This window comes from Callionymus lyra, chromosome 12 (assembly GCF_982586985.1).
Source record: "Callionymus lyra chromosome 12, fCalLyr1.hap1.1, whole genome shotgun sequence".
NCBI lineage: Eukaryota > Metazoa > Chordata > Actinopteri > Syngnathiformes > Callionymidae > Callionymus > Callionymus lyra.
The window spans coordinates 17,168,809-17,186,156 of record NC_141829.1 but is presented as its reverse complement, the minus strand read 5'-3'; the positions used below and the strand labels follow the sequence as shown (position 1 = coordinate 17,186,156).

The window sequence follows — 17,348 nt, the reverse complement described above, 5'->3', positions numbered from 1 at the left end:
AACCATAGCTATTGCTAGCATGTTGTTGTTGTTACCCGGTTCAAAAAGTTGTCGTTGGTGTGTCTTTAATAACTATATTTAAGTCTAAAGTGTGTCGTAAGTGTCAACATTTCTATTCTTGTATTTTATAGTTTAAAGTGTTACCTAAAAAAAAGAAAGTTCTATTTGAGTTTAACTGGAACTTTTAAAAGTCGACGTCAGACACAGGGAAGTGTTTAAACCGCCGCAACGAGTTGCTTTCGTTTTATTCAGTTGTGTTGAGTTGTGTTGTTGTTGTGTTGTTTCCTTCTTCCTAGTGTGTGTGTAAAGAGCTGCCAGATGTGGTGAGGAATGCGGTCACACTCGGTTACAGTTCACTGACCGTCAGTCGTTTTCAAAAAAAGCCTTAAACAACCCCTGCAGAAGAATATTTATCTTTTAATAATGTTAAGTGAAGTTACCTTTGACTGTTGGCAACATAGTCCTGATCATCTGGATTTAAAGTTATATTCAGATGTGTTTTCTACTACAACACAGTGTATGCTGGGAAAGGTGTGGTGAGTGAATGGTGGAGGATGTACTTTATTACATCAAAATGACTAAAAGAGTCATAAGTACCATCTAAATAAGTAACTGTGTCGCGATGTTTCCTGGCTCTTACTTGTCATTTTCCCTGACATAACCTTCACCGTTTGTTTTATTGCTGTATACACATATTAATGTTCCTGTCAAACAAGAAATGACATGTTTATTTTGATTTTCTTTAAAGTGTACATGAGGTGACACTCGTTTAGGGTTCACTGGAGGTTCAAACTTCAATCATTCAACGGGTTGTTTTTTGAAAACAAACAGATGCAAGTAAACGAAACACGTTTGTAGTGAGTGAATATACAACTTTAGTTTAAAAACTTTTAAAAAAGGTTTTAAAAGTATTACTAAATTACTATTAAAGTATATTCTTTATTGAATATTGTTTTGATTGTTTAAGCGCTTTGTGACCCTGGTCTAGAAAAGCGCTATACAGATAAAAATTACTTACTAACTTACTTACATACGGGTCGCCAAAATAGAAAACGTGTTATCAGAATCAGAATCCTTTATTTGTCCTGCGAGGGGAAATTCGGTTTAAACAGCAGAGCAATATACACAATATGGTTTTATACAAATAAAAACCATAATATAACATACTTACTGAACTTGTAGGGAGTTTAAATGTAGAGTAAATATGTTTTCCTGGAGCATATTTATTTTACTTTAAATCCAGTATTCTCCTACTTGATCTACTTCATCTTTTCCTACTTGATGTCACCACAACAAACAAAAGAGATTTCAGGTTTTAAAAAACAAGTATAGCGACTTGGTTTTAATGCTGCAGTGATTTTTGTATGGTATAAAAGGGTCAATAAACCATCTGGACGCAGGTCAAATAACACTCCATTTTATGTGGGTTATTATTTTTGTCGCCTTGGTTACCCCTTGGTGTGGTAAACAGGGCCGTCAGTCAAGCTAGGCATGATTTAATAACCAGAATATACGGATTTAGGTTACATGTTACCGTGCATTTTAAATGGTGCTGATCGAGATAATATCAATAATCTGTACAACAATACCTTAAGGCACAAGTGGAAATACTTATTTTTTTAATTGTTAAGTTGAGGTCCCTTGGAACTGGCTTTCCGACCCCAGTTACCCCCAGCAATACTTGCTTGAAGTGACAAGGGTAGAAAAGAGAGAATGGAACGACAATAAAATAATCTTAAGATCTTATGTCTATAACTGTTTTCTTACGAAGTTATTGGAATTAATATAGTAAAATAAAATGTCCAGTCATAATTATCTCTTGTGGCTCAGTTGTGTGTTTAAATCTGGCTCTAGCAACACGTACAGATTCAGCATGTGAGTTTGGTTTAAACACATTTTAGGTCCTATTACGTTTTCAAGAACAAAATGTATTGTCACTAATAGGTTGATTTCAACTAAAGCTGAACATTGGTGTCAGTATGACACCATAAAAAACCCTCACATGTCAAATGTATGAACAATCAATAGCGAAACATGAATTAACGACAACCATGTCAAGCTTCTAAATCCTCATGCTAACACCTGAATGCAACATATAGTTTAGCTGAAAAATGTTATGTTGTAGTGAATTTAAATCCTAAAACCTTTCTATAATTTAGCTCAATTTCTCTACAGATATTATTAGATAACCTTTGAAATCGTTTTTAGTTCATATTATGCTTTACAAACATAGTGAAAAACACACAGTGAGATGACACTGATAAACACCAGAGGCGTGCTTGAACACTAGCTCTCTTTGTCATAAGCTGTACATACAAGAACACGCGTTCGTCACGTCTTCTGCAAACATAACCTGCAGCTTCTTTCAAACGTACAGTAAATAACATTTTGAATTATTTGTTTTCGCTATAGCTCATTATGATGCTGGTATTCTGTTAATGTATACTTTCTGATGAGTGTAACATTTTAATATTGTACAAAGAAATTGGTTCAGTTTTCACGAGTAGTTGGGAAAATCCAACTTATAATGCAAATTTATATCTGTATTATGGTGTGCGGATCACACTGAAATACTAAATCTTCTCACAAAATGAATATATTACCAAATGTTTTTGATGATGATTTTGAACGAGACCTGCCACAGCAAAGGATTAAGAACTTCATGGTATTATTATTTATTGCTTTATTACACTTGAGGAATTAGCAATTGAAAAAAATAATCTAATTGCATTTTTTTTCATCAATATTGCACTTCTGATTCAATGTCATTTTTCAAAGTGTATTATTCTGCATTATTCACTATACACAAGCAATAAATCATAGTTTATGACCAATACAACTTCAATACAGTCAACTTTTTCACTTTCCTTTGCAGCGCTTTGTGTTATAATTACTATAATGTAGCAACCAGTAATATATTACTAATAAGTAGTAATGTTTTTAATTCTGCATTAAACTTTGATTGAGTTTATGACGTGTATTTTATCTTAAATGATCTGTTCCTTAATGAATAAATTATATTATCATGAACAATTTTTGAAGTTATTATTTATAAAAGTATAAAAAGTTTCCCCCTATCTGTAATCTGGGCGAATGAGAGGTTACGAGAAGAAGAATCTGGCTATACAGTACGTATCACAATACCTGTGTGACGATACGAAATATTGCGATACTGTGGGAACAACCATATATTGTTTCTCTGAAAGAAACAACGCTTTTTCCGGCTTTCACATCAAAGAAATGAGCAAATACTTTCCCTAAATGAATGTAAAGAGATTGTAGGAAAAGAGTTCAAGAAATGTAAACTTATATTAACAATTAAGTAAATTAACAGTCCAACCTGGAGCATCATGTAATATCCAGTATCTGTCAGTGTTCTTCAGTGTAATCTTTTAACTTTGTCTTAAAGCCCAAATGAGTCCAACCATCAGCTTTAAAAGCTGAGGTTAAATATATATTTAACCTTTGAAAAACACATTTTATTTTAATTCAAAGTTATTTTATTAATTCTTTTTGGAAAAAAAGAAATTTGATTTGTGATTAACACGATTTAAAAGTAAGTTAGTAACACGTTCAATGGTTTTATGACTAAACTAAACTTGTTAAATATATATTTTTTGTCATCATTGATCGTCCTGAAGTTTGTGAAAATTTAATTTAACATGTCCACTGAGTCACACACACGGAACTCGCGCTGTCTGCCTTTATTCGCTATTTATTGGATTGAGGCAGAACCCAATGATGAATTCAACATTAACACTAACAAGAACGTTTGTTATTGTTGACTTTCATGCGTCGACTGAACGTTTCTCTCGTCTCTACAGAACAGCAAAGTCTGTAATCTGCTCACATTCTTTGTAGATGCTTGATAAAGTTAGTGGTGTTGAGTCAAGTAGCGCGATTTCTGTCCACACATGTGCAGCAGTGCAGCAGAGTTGCTGTACAAGGGATACGACAAACATATGTGTTTTCGGTCCTCGGGTCAACTTGACCCTGAGATAACACCTGGGTTTAGAACTCAAAAGCTTGATGGATGCAAGAATTGTAAATGTGATCTGTAAAAAGTGAAATTGTAACTTGATCTGTTAAGATGTTTTGACCAAAATAGCTTTCTGTAAATACAGTATGTCCTCCTAATGCTGCAGATTCTACTAATTAATATGTTTAGTTTAAAAACCTGTAAAATGTTTTGAGTGCTATGTTTAGTATTTTTTTCTGTTTAATACAGAATTTAAAACTGATATAATTGAGAGGTTTGTTCAATACTGAACATTTCCGTTTGCATTGAGTAATAAGATCTAATTTATCAAGATTGAGTATAGATATTGTAAATGTATTTATAGCTGTCTGTTTATAGCCACAGTGTGGCTGCAGGGTCATGGGGGCAAATGAGGGCAACATGCTCGTCCCTACCATACCAAGTTCAAGGCGCCTAATTTTTGTCCTTGTCCCAAAGTTGCCTCTGCTAATCTTGTTAACAAGCTCATTTAGCTCCGTCCTTTTGTGCTCTGCTGGGCCCTGGGCCTGCTGCGGGCCGCTTGTTTGTGGACATTTTGTTGATGTTGTCAAACTAATGGATACTAATGAGGTCTATTAATGCCAGTGTTGAACCTGAGGGCGAGCAGTGTGATGGTACCCTGTGATATACAGACACCCAGCAGGAATTAATAAACTTCTTGGCAGGGTTCTCACTCACGTCCAGAGCCACCGGGCAGCCCTCGGTCTCCGGGTGTGGACGATACTCTGGTATACATCCTAAGAGCTTGATGTGTCAGGAGTAGGTTCCTATTTGGTGTAGTACATCTATTTAGACAGTACCAATGACTCAATTATAATCTTTTAAACATTGGTACTGTAGTAGATAGAAGCATAGGTCATGCCACTTCAATGGAATCATAAAATATCTCTGTCAAGAATCTTGATTATACCGAGTAAACAATGGAACAACACAGGGAATGGAACAGTGGTTGCTTTATATCAGGATATCAAATAAAATGTCATGCTAATAATAACAGAACATCAATAAAGAAAGGTGTGTATTAAAAGGGCAGTGCAAGCTTCTTTTGATGTCACGTTGAATGTTATTTAGATCTAAAAAAACAATCCAAAGTACTACATAGATCAAAGAAGAACAAAGCAAACGCTTAAAAAGAGGCTTACGATGAGTAATATGATTGACAGGAGAGCAAAGAAGGAGATAAATATGGCGACTGAGAAGGATGTGAACTTTCAAACTAGGCAGTTTAACGCAATCTTGCCATGTGGAGAAGATAAGACGAGGAAACCAACAACTGGAGTCAAGTAGTTGCACCATGCCAATGTAAGAGTTGTTAAAGACTGGGTACTTTCAAGCCACGATCCACCCTATGACTACAGATGAACTCAAAAGATAAGCTGGCATACAAGTGTTTCAGATCACCGTACTAAGTTGCTAACTGATGTTTTTGCGTGTACACAAATGTAGCGATACAAGGAAACGATAACACGAACCTGTTGAACTTCTTAACTCCGCCAGGAACCCCCAAAACTCTGAAGTCGATGAGATGAATCTCTACTCTGAAAAGTACTTTTGAACCTGGGTAGTTCTTGCTGAGCGTAATAAAGAAAAGGAAATAGGATATTAGACAACAGTAAGAGAAGACAAGTGGAAGATTCAAAGCAGTAAGAGGGGCATCAGGCATTTAATGGGCAACTATACAAACTTTCTCAGCCTCAACTAATGTGATTTGAGGCTTGATGAATCTTTGTGTTGAGCCAATGAGTTCATGGCTGTGAATAATTCTACTCAATTCAGTTCCGCACCGAGTTGCGTATCAGAAGTCTAACAATAACCCTCTTTTAGCTCCTTTGGTCTCTGCCAGAATCTTGTCCTGACTTTGAACCCACTCTGCCTCCCCAACTCAGTTCCTATGTGTTGGAGGTGCAATCGCTCGACCAAGGCCTTTTTGTTTCGGGACATGATGTTGATGTTACGCTAGTGGTTACCAATGGACGCTATTATCAGGACTCTGTTGATCAGGGTACATGTTTGCTAACACGACCATGGTGTGGAACATTATGTTGTCCCCTCATTTACTGATGCCAGACATGTATGCATGCAGCTCGGTGGTATTCTTTCAGGGGTTCGCACGCATGCCCGATCCCAAGTTTTTGGAAATATCTTAAAAACACTGTTACCTTGACTTGTTATTTGTCATTTTGTTAACTGAAGTCTATTGATTCATCGTTTAAATGTTTAGAAATAAAGAAGTCGATGAGAGATTCCATTAATGGAACTTTTCTTACAAAATGCAACCTTTGAAAATGTATTTCCTCGAGTACAGACAATTGCTGTAAAACCTTTAAACAGCTCTGAAGAAATATACAATTCAATTAGTTAAGTGACTTCCGTAGAACAAAAGGCCGACAAGGGCAAAACAACCCATGGTTCTTCTGTGGGAACACTTTATGACTCCCACAGCAAAAGTGAAACTTCACTCTGTGTAGGAGGGTTAAATTGGATACACAATTTTAGCTATAAATTCGTAATCTGGATGTGCACTGATGTATTTTAACATTAAATCATACAATTTGTGATCAAACAATGTATCTTTACGTATTGTTGTTTGACAAATGTTTTATCCACATCTTTTTGGTTTAAAGTGTAAGTAATAAGTGGATTTAAGCGTCTCTTTAATTGATGGACCGCTATTGTACTCATCAATATGTGTACAAAACTCTCTTTATTTTAAATATTTACATTAGAAAATGTGCTTAAGCCACGCAGACTGAAAACATTTTTTTTTCCAAATAAGTAAATCTTGTTTACCATAACCACATTAGTCAAGCTCGAGGGTTGTCACCCCTTGTCATCAGTGCTGGAAGTCTCCATCTCCAACAACTCGTTGTATAAACAAAGCCGGGGGATTACAACAATAACAACATTATGGACTCCCTCTCATTTGCCAAAACATTGATTCACTTAAAATATATATTATCATTGCATCTTGGAGGGGAAAAAGTCAACATTTGAAACATGTGATTGAGGAAAGTTGAAGTTTGACACGTTTAACTAATATAGGTAAAGATTATTTTATTTTGGTTAGGCCTAAAGGAACTACATAATTTTCATACCAGCGAATTCTGTCGTTATGATATTTGAATAATGAGTTATTTTCTTTTTGCATACATGAATGAATGATTCAAACAAATAATAAATTAAAAACCTGATCTATATAGTAGCGCTCATTCCCAGAAACCTTAGATTTTTTTTATTTAGAAAAAAATCAATGAAGCTTTTTGATTAAATTAGTTATGTCTTTTAACCGATGCGCGACGCCATAACATTCAATATGTATTTAACATGTATTTGTATCAAAATCATTGATTCACAATAGCCCCTCTTTCTTTGTTACTGAAGTTGTCTTACGTGGGACTAACGCTCTCAAGCGAATAATTCAGCTTGAAATTAATACTGACATAACGTAACAAAGACAAAGTTTGATTGACCAATTGAACTGGTACAATTCAACCTATTTGGTTGGTTTGTTTCTTCTTTTATCAATTCCCTTTATGTTTAAAATAGGATTATTACTATAAAGTATCCAACACAATGGTTAAAAGTGCTCATAATGTTCTATTTACATTTCCCTTTTTCTTCCATCTCCTTGTGTAGAATACAGTGATGCTGTTAATCCTGCTTGCTAGGTGAATAATTTATAATCAATTAACTGTGAAATTCTGTAGCTGTCTTCATGACTCAAGTGCATTTCAATGATTCATTTCATAAGCTATGCAAGGGGTCTCATAATTGTTGTTTACTGCTTGCTCTGCAACCACATGTTATTTTTATGTCATCCTGATTACTCTCAGAAGCACTCGCTATAAAACCAAGTCCATTAAGGAGTTTTGTGTGATGCTCTTCTGGCAAGCCCAGTAAATGGTCCAGATTTGAGCAGTAGTATGAATCAACTTTTAATTTTTTTGTGTCAACAAACACATTATGCATTAGTCATATGTACACAGTTACCTTCTCAGTTTATCTTTTGGTCAGTACCTACATTTCAAAACCAAAGATGGCCGTATACGTTAGGGTTGTGTATTGGCAAGAATCTTGCTTAGTCTTAGACTTGGACATCCTTTATTGTCATTCTAGTATTGACAGGGTGTAAACAGTACGACATTTTATTTGTATTTTGGCTCAGACAAGGTTTAAAGTGCGGAGATAATAAAAATATATGTGCATATCTACATATGTACAGCTAATAAATAGATACAAGTGGCAAGAAGCGGTTTAATAATAATGTTTGTAAGAACAGCCATTTACAAATTGAACCGAGCATTCACCAGAATAAAAGCAGAATAGGAATAAATAAAACGGTTATAAATTTTGACTGGATAGAAGAGACCAATGTACATCATGCCATCAGATTTCCTGCAGGAAAGAACTGTTAGAGAACTTGGTGGTTCTGCACCGGAAGCTGTGGAACCTCTTTCCAGAGGCCAGCAGGGAAAACGGGCCATACGATACGTATCACGATACAGGGAAGACAATACCATATATTGCAATCTATTGGGATGTATCGCGATAAATTGCAATACTGTGGGAACAAGGATGTATTTGTAGTATTCCTTGAGAACATCTGGTGTTTCAGAATTTACAGTTCACATGACGCTTGATTTAGTAGTAACTGCTTTCATTTGTTTTGAAAGCAAAATATGTCCAAACATCAACTTTATAAGTAAGTAAGTAAGTAATATTTATTTATATAGCGCTTTTCGAGACCAGGGTCACAAAGCGCTTAAACAATCAAAACAATACTCAAAAAAGTACAAACTTTAAAGATCAAGATAATACTGAGAACAACACAGGAGTTCGAGAAATTCAAGGAAACGCCTGAGGTGCTGGAGAGGACTGTATCCCCTTGTCCTCAGGCATCGTCGTAATCTGCTTTAGATGGGGAGCGCATAATGACTTCTGCCATCTAGCATTTGGAACTTTGATTCTAACACAAGTATAAACAATAAGAATGCTGTGAATATTTGCATGTTAATTGCAAATTAAATGATATAATTATAATCTGTTTACCATTGGAACTATGGTAGACAATGAACATTTTTTTTTACGTTTGTTTTAAAATACAAACAATCAATTGATACAGTGCTGTCGATATCGATATAGTATCATGAAAAAAGTAGGTAGGTAGAAGTTTATTGATCCCTCAGGAGGTCTCCTTCGGGAAATTGTTTTTTTCCAACTAGCCACAGCAAATACAGCAATTTTTCATTAAATCAAAATAAAATATGAACAAGAACAAAGAGAAATAAAGTGAAAGAACAATATGATACAATCTAAGTCTAAAGATAAAGATAAAGAACATAGATCAAAGAAAAATAATAATAATAATAATAATAATAATAATCTCTATTTATATAGCACCTTTCTAGACCATACAAAGACAAAGGATACAAAGACTAATATAGAATAGAACATCATGATACTGAACTCAGAATTGTACAATTTAATAGCCCGAGGAATGAATGAGTCCTTGAGTCTATTAGTGTTGCATCATGGGTAGGAGCATTCGTGCACTCATTCTGCTTCTCTGTTCACTGATGACAGTGCTGAGAGGATGACTGTCACCAAAAGTCAAAAGCGATAAATTGCTTCTAAATATTTTCACACCCCTAGTATTCATAGTATTTGTTTAAATGAATACTTAATTACATTTTTATATCTATAAATATATTAGCTTTTACTGTTTTTGTTGATGATAATTTTCTTTAAATCAAGTGCAAGTTGTAAATGCACAGTATCATTTACAAAAAAGAAAGTTAGACCCCATTAGTCTAATTCAAGACTTAAAAGTTAATTTTAAATTCATTTATTAGAAACATACGTAACTTTTTATAACTGAATAAATGAAAGTGTAAAATCACATATCACAAGTTTATGATGGAATAGAAATGTTATAACAGCATTATCTTATTAGCTGAGCATGTCAAACATATTTTTTGTAAAGATGAAAATCAGCACGACATGAGTCATACTGGAAGGAAATGTTCGGATGTTGACGTTTCTGATTATTTTTGCTGAAGATCAAGAACGTGGCATTAAAACAAGAACCATTCAAGTTCCCCAATTTTCATGGACTACTTTCAAATATGAATAATGAAATCGCGTTCCAACGATGTCACAGATGTGAGCGCTCACTTGGAACATTTCTAAGTAGCGATCGGAGTAACTTATACTTACTAGTTTGACTTATACTATGTCTATGTTAGTCTTTGTATCTTTTGTCTTTGTTATTTTTCTTTGATCTATGTTCTTTATCTTTAGACTTGGATTGTATCATCTTGTTCTTATTTTATTTTGATTTATTTTTATGAAAAATTGCTGTATTTGCTGTGACTAAATGGAAAAAAACTATTTCCAAACCTAACCTTATACATGAGGGGGCTGCATATATATTTGAACATCATTTAATGTCGTCATGTTGTTATTAAAAAAAACAAAAAAAAACTTAACATGATTCTATTGTGTGACATACCGGTTTTGATCATAATATGATTAATAGTTATGATAAAAATGTACCTTTTTTTTTTAACGGGATTGTAAATTATTTCATCTAATATTGTCCTTTTCTATGTCAAAAATAACATACAGACACTTTTCCCCCTCATTATTTATTTATTTATTTATTTTAACGGAATGGAACCACCTGAATAAAAGAAAGATAAATAAATGAACAGAGAGTGTTGAAAAAGTTATAGCCGGACCTAAAATTGTTCATAAGCTGACAAAAACATTCTCCAGTTCTGCTCCTCGCATCACAAGGCCCGCATGAATACAGTCAAAAGGGCTGCATGTGGCCTTGTGGCACTTTCTTCTCAGTTTGTTCTGGACACATGACTTGTGTCATTGTGACCAGCAAAGGTCCGACAGCTTGTAGCGTGATGTCACTAAATGAACTCTGGACATTTTGATGGATAATGAGACCCCATTTTGATCTTCTGTTTCAGCCTTTTACCCTTGGATACTGTCGCCGCTGCGAGAAGAAAATGGTCTCCCCGGTCTTCAGTGAGGTGCGATGATACCCTTAACTACCCTCTAATGACGACCAAGGAACTATGAAGTCGCACAACGGACATGGTAATTTCTTATTTTTGCCTAAAGGGACATTACATAAATTGTTGCAATGGAATTGCCGTTAAGGTTACTGCCTTTTTTATCAAAACGCAGTGACTCGCTAATTCTCTAAACAAAAGTTGTTCCATTATATGTGACTCCATATCTCTGGATTATATCACTAGACAAAAGCTGCACACTCTAAATATAAGTCCACCTTGATCCTATAGCATTAAGTAGATTAACCATAATACCATGAACTACTACTCTGACGTCAGCACGAGAGAACAATAAATTAAATGCTCGCCGATGACGATATTACCCTCCTGGTTGTGATTTTTATTTTGCAGATGTGTCTTCTGTGATTTGTTTAATTTGGCTGAGTAAAAAGGGAGCCACCCAGGGTCAGGACTTTTGCTTCTCTTCATTAAAAACCGTTTAGGTGGTTTAAGGATTAGGCGGGATTACTTTACCATGTGACCCTGTGATGCCTTGCATTAACATGATTTATGTGACGTATATATTATTTTATTTTTTTATATATCAGGGGGGAACCCATAGAGTCTTTCCTGCTTTTGTGGAAAGACCTAAAATAAAAACAGAAATAGTTAATTTAATACATTAAATTATATTCTCATCCATTTTATCAATTCAAAGTTAATGTTAATTAACTATTGTTTTGGTTGGAGACTGAAAATGTTATCAAGCAAAAATTTGGTTTTGTCATTCAGAGAATGCAGCCTTGCTAACGTCTGACCTCAGGAGAGTGATTAGAGGGGGAGATTTAAATGGGACGTAAGTAAAGTTGTAGTTAGCCTGGTGGAAATGCTTTTTTTTATGGTGGCATTTCTCTAGAAAGCTACAGATACAAACTACATAGTTAGATTTAAATGAAAAAGTGGAGAATAACCAGTGGTGTGTCTTAAACCGCGCACTTCTGCACTTACGCTTAATATTTTGAGTACACAGGTGCCTTTACACTGCGCAGTGTGCAAAAACGTAGTGTGCTAAGCGCACTCAAATGAACGGCTGACATCTTAGTAACGGATGTCGCTACGTCTAGAGCTACGTTGCCAAAATGAAGAAGCGTCACTCGGGGGATGAGGATGATACGTCGTCGGAAAACATACCGGCGTAATGGCGGAGGTGAAGAGTTTTGCAGTGGGACTCTCAGTTGGCTTGCTGGCTTGAAAAAAAGGCAAAAGAGTTTAGCCGTTTTAGGTTAACATTGAGCTTCCAAGGTTACATATTTATTCAGGTTGCATCTCAAGCTCGTTCCCCCTTCATTTTTATGTCGTGCTAAGTCCTTTTTCCGTACATGACTGATCATTTCCCCCGTACTTAAACCGCCATGTTGGAGCACTGAAGGGCCTTTTGTCCCACTTAAACTTGGGTGGCAACAGTTGGCATGTTGACATGCTACTTGGCATTTTGGAGCTAGTTTTATGGCCCTGCAGCCGGAACGAGAACACACGCATACACACACACAGACAAGCTCTCTCATCTCGGTGTACCCCCTCGCTCCCCCCCAGCAGCAGTAATGGGTCACTGGACTAACAGAGATCTTGCGTCAATAAATCACACAGTGCGTCGCATTATTGGAACACTAGTGGAGAAAAAGGGGCCATCTGCTGCTCTCTGAAGACCGTTGAGCTTTTCTCAAGCTTGACCTCATTCACTCCAAACTTTTACTTAGCATTTTTAGTTTACCTACCTGTCTACTAATGGATAGTCATTAAAAAACATGATCAGTTTCCGTGACGATCACAAAAGAATTCTTGATGAAGAAGAAAAAAAGATCAGACACACTTTCTAAAGTTTATCTAAACAATTAAGGTAATTACTTTACAGATTTTTTATAAGATAATATGTTTTTGGGAAAAAAATCTTAAGAAATGCAAGTTAAGAATTTTTTTTTTTAATCGATCGGGGATCTTGGAGGAAACCAGAGTGCCAAAAGGAAACTCTCATGGCAAAAGTGATTTACTCCTTTCTTGCTTTAAGGCTTTGACGTTATAAAATAATAAAGAAAACATAGAACGTTTATGTAAAATCAATAATACGGAACGTATTAAAGAACCAAAATGGGGCAACAAAGGTAAGGAAGAGAAGAGTATAAAACAAATAATTCTCTAAAAAAAAATCCTTTTAGTAGTTTGTAAATTTGGAACATTATTTTAAGAATGTATTTTGAAAGAAAGAATTAAAAATTGGTCATGAAGGAATGTAACATGTTAGATTTTTGGTAGGGTCTATACATTTAAAACACTTAAAATGGGAGTATAACTCTTCATATTTGATGAAATGTTTTACAGTCTTCATAGACCACATCCCCAACACTGAACCCTCTTTAAAAATCATCTTACGCTGTCATAAGTACTATTTGAAATCCCTCATTTGCCCTTGCAATTTTTCATTGCCTTGATTTGCCATCCATTTTCATGTCCTGTCCCCCTGTTTCCCTCTCATACTTTAATAAAGCCACGCTGTGGGAGTTATCAGAACACTGCAACGCAAGGATTAGAAAAGAGTGACTAGTGTCTAGGCCGGGGCCGTCGGAAAAGGAAAAAAACCCCCCGTAATCTTCAAAAAGACAGATTAACCCCATCTTGCCTGTGTGACGCTGCTTGGAATGCATGGACGCTGCCGTCTTATTTAAAGGGCTTTTGGTGTTAATGATATGATTTAATCTCCACATTATGGAAGCTTCAGATGACTGATGTCATCAGTGATGGCGTCCCTTGTTCATCCTATTAATGAGTTGCTATGTTAGGAATATTCCAAAATAATTTATTATATTTACTTCCAACTTGGAGCTTCATCAAAGACATAAATTGTGCTGCTTATTTTTCCATCTTTTTGACATTGTCGAGATAAAATACACAGCCCTTTGTACTATAGAAACAGCTTATCCTGGTGGTCGGTCCTGGAACAACCCTCCCGACGGCGGGAAATAATCGCAAATCGTCTTTTCATTTCCGTGGTTTGACTTGTTTGTACGCTCATCTGCCAGGTTTCTCACATGATGGTACACAATAATCATGGACTCACACTGGCAAGATGGTAAGATGGTGCACAATCTGCTCGTCGGTCCCGTTCCAGAAGATCTGGGATCGTAAGAGACAAGGTCACGTATGGAGTATCCAAAGGATGTTGAAACGGATAATTAAGAAGCTTAAAATGCTTAAAATGATGGGTTGAAGTGTAATAAAGCTCATCATCTGGCTGTTATGTGGTCAGGGACAAGGGGTCTACGACCATATTCTGCACTCACCGCCTCGGTCCAGGTGGGCAGAAACAATCTTGATACTGGGTTAAGGGACTAAAATATGTAGGCAAAGGGGTGACATTAGAAAAGCCCACCTTATAAGCCATTGAGTCATTTTTAGGTGTTTTTAGGAGGTCCCTTAGATGGACCTTCATATGGCGTCAACAATGTGGTTAAAAAAGAGATATTATCAGGATAAGGACATGTACACTTGTAAAAGAAGAAGCCAAAATGAAATCAAAAATGTATATTTCAGCCAGTAGAGGTTACTCAGCAAATCCACCCATGTGTACGTTTAATCAATAATTCCTAATTGTTTCATATTTTAACAAACATCATCATTAAAAAGTCAAAATGTATTTCTAGAATTGTTTTGTATCATTGTGTTTAGTGACACAAGAATGATGCAGCAGGAAACCAAAGTGATTCTCATTATGTAATTTAGCCATTAATTCAATTGTTTCCTGTTTAATTGTCGGCGCTGCAATATATTTGCCGGTGGCTTCGTTGCAGTGTGAATGGCAAGAAGAAGTTGACGTAACAAAAGCCTTTTGGTTCCGACAATGAATTGAGGAGGAAAGGTTTTTCTGCCTCATTATGATCCGCCTCTATTCCTCAGAATATTACACTCGTGTTATCTCGGTGCCAGTTCAAGCATGTCGAACAATTTAGCCGTTGGATGAATGTTTCCGGAATTGCAGCCGAATAAATCCAAAAAGTGCCACGTTATATCTTAGCAGTATTTGTTTCATCCAATTCTCTACTTACATTTGTACTTGGTAATGTAGTTTTGATTATAGAAAATACAGTACCGGTGTGATGCACAAATGATTCCAATCAATTGGAATGTTTCATTAGTCTTTAGTGAGCTTAAAAATGCCAAATCAGCTGATTTAATTGCTATTTTAACAGCTGAATGACCCAATGAAATCCACACAAAAATGTTCTATTTTGTACAGCCACCTCAACAAATTCCAGTGTTGTCTTCACAACACAGGCAATACAACTTTTCGTATTCTGAAATACATTACGTGTCAGATTTGCCAAGTATGTCAAGTGTTGCTGCTGTATTCAGAACTACTGCTATATATAGTGTTTGGATAGCATTGATGTGTGTGTAGATACTTACCGTGTTTACTAGACTGAGGGTCATGGCACTACTCCAGATGTTTAGAGTGTTTTTATACAGAGATTAAGAACACAGAGGACCTTTAAGATTAACCCTTTAAGGATAGGACAGCTGCTACAAAGCTCGCAATATGGACAAAAGACATTATCGACTGCCAGCCCCTCTTTGTTTTGCATGTTAACTGAACATTTCCAACTCTGCAAAATTTCCGTTTCGACGGGGAGTTGAAAAGCTGCTGTTTTGAGTTCAAGTGTGCAGTCGAGGCAGGTCAGCCCTACAAGTGTGTAATCCTCTGGCTCCCAGGAACAAAACAAAAATGAAAAGTTCCCAGCAGTTGCACAATCTTGTTTGGTAAGGGCTCGCTGCACCCTGGGTCTCCCAAGGCAGAATGAACTTTTCCAGGCACTAATCCTCCGATAAGCTCTGAATCTGGGGCCGTTAAACCATTGCTGTGTGCTGTGGTGTACTACAAACGCATAAAAAGCCCTGTGGAGCTGTTGTGTTTGCTGTTATTGCAATCCACAGCAGACCTATTCACACTGCCATTGTGGTAATCCAGAGATGTAGATTGTTCCGGGTAGTATTTTTTTTTTTTTTAACTTTCCTTTTAGGTCCACTTAGTTATTATTAAACTGAGAATTCCGGCTAATTTCTCTAAATATAGAAGACATATTGACTCCTTTATGTAGACTGGAAGGAAAATATTCTTTCTCTGATCTGTTCTTCATGTGTACAAATAGCATATTCAATATGATAATAATTATTGTTTATCATTGAACACATCCAGACCATTGGAAATGCATTTTTTTAATCAACAATTTTCACTTAAAGTTTCAAACTAGGACTTGTGGCCAAAATGTCATTCACAATATGAAAGTTTTCAGCATTGTAGGCTAATTCCTGCACTAATAACTTGTTTTTAAATTCAACAACCTCGGGATGTAACATCTTGGACCTTAAACAAAAGGGAAAATAAATTAAGTTAAATAACAAGAAAAAAAGAGCAAAATATGTTTGTGACCCTGGTCTAGAAAAGCGCTATATAAATATAAATTACTTACTTACAATATTACTAATCTTAAATATACAATATATGACATTTGCAAGTTACATTTTTATTTGAAAAATTGATTTTCTTCCACTTGTTAAACATTTTAATTTAATAGTTTTCAATATAAATCATTAAAGTTCTATGGACAATGCAAAGATGATGATAATAATAATATAATTTCTAAAAAGCTTTTTAAATGTCTTTCCTTTTTTTATTTTTCTAACAAGAAATACTCAGAAAAAGGAGAAAAAAATATCGTCAAAGTAAAAAAGATTATAATTAAATAAAAAAAAGCAACAATTTAAGCTATTTAAAGTGCAAATTTTATATTAAGAAAATGATCAAATAATAATGTAAAAGATGTATACACTTATATATAAGCTACAAGAGATATCAATTGAAATAGATACTGTTTCATGTGACGATAAAATATTAATTATAAAATAATAACGTAACAGATTTTGGTATCTGTTTTAATTCATTACCGATTACTTAGCCAGTCAAGAGGCTTATTCCTCTCAGCATGTGTACAGTTTGAGTGGGCAATGTATATAGGTGTTATTTAAGTGGAATGATTGTGAATAACTACAAAGTAGTAGTTGCTGTTTGTGATAGTGATGCTCATCACTGTTTACTACAACATACAGAATATGTGGGATTATGTGAGCGAAACATCTCCTGTTTTCTGCTTTGAATCTATTGATGAATGTGAAATCTTGTTAGTCGTGACATTTTCAATGGTACAATTATGTATGTTTGTCCAGTTTCATTCCTCATTCCTTTATTTGAACAG

At 35.4% G+C, this 17,348-nt stretch overlaps 1 protein-coding gene across 2 annotated transcripts in view; it reads left to right on the top strand.

The window, feature by feature from the left end:
* Nucleotides 1–17,348, top strand: part of hdac4 (histone deacetylase 4) — a 122,483-nt gene that overhangs the window by 155 nt on the left and 104,980 nt on the right. For both annotated transcript variants that reach the window (XM_087803854.1, XM_087803853.1), the window contains exon 2: nt 11,002–11,131. In XM_087803854.1, coding sequence (XP_087659980.1) covers nt 11,110–11,131 — 22 coding nt within the window. In that variant the 5' untranslated portion in view covers nt 11,002–11,109. The remainder of the gene's footprint in view (nt 1–11,001; nt 11,132–17,348) is intronic.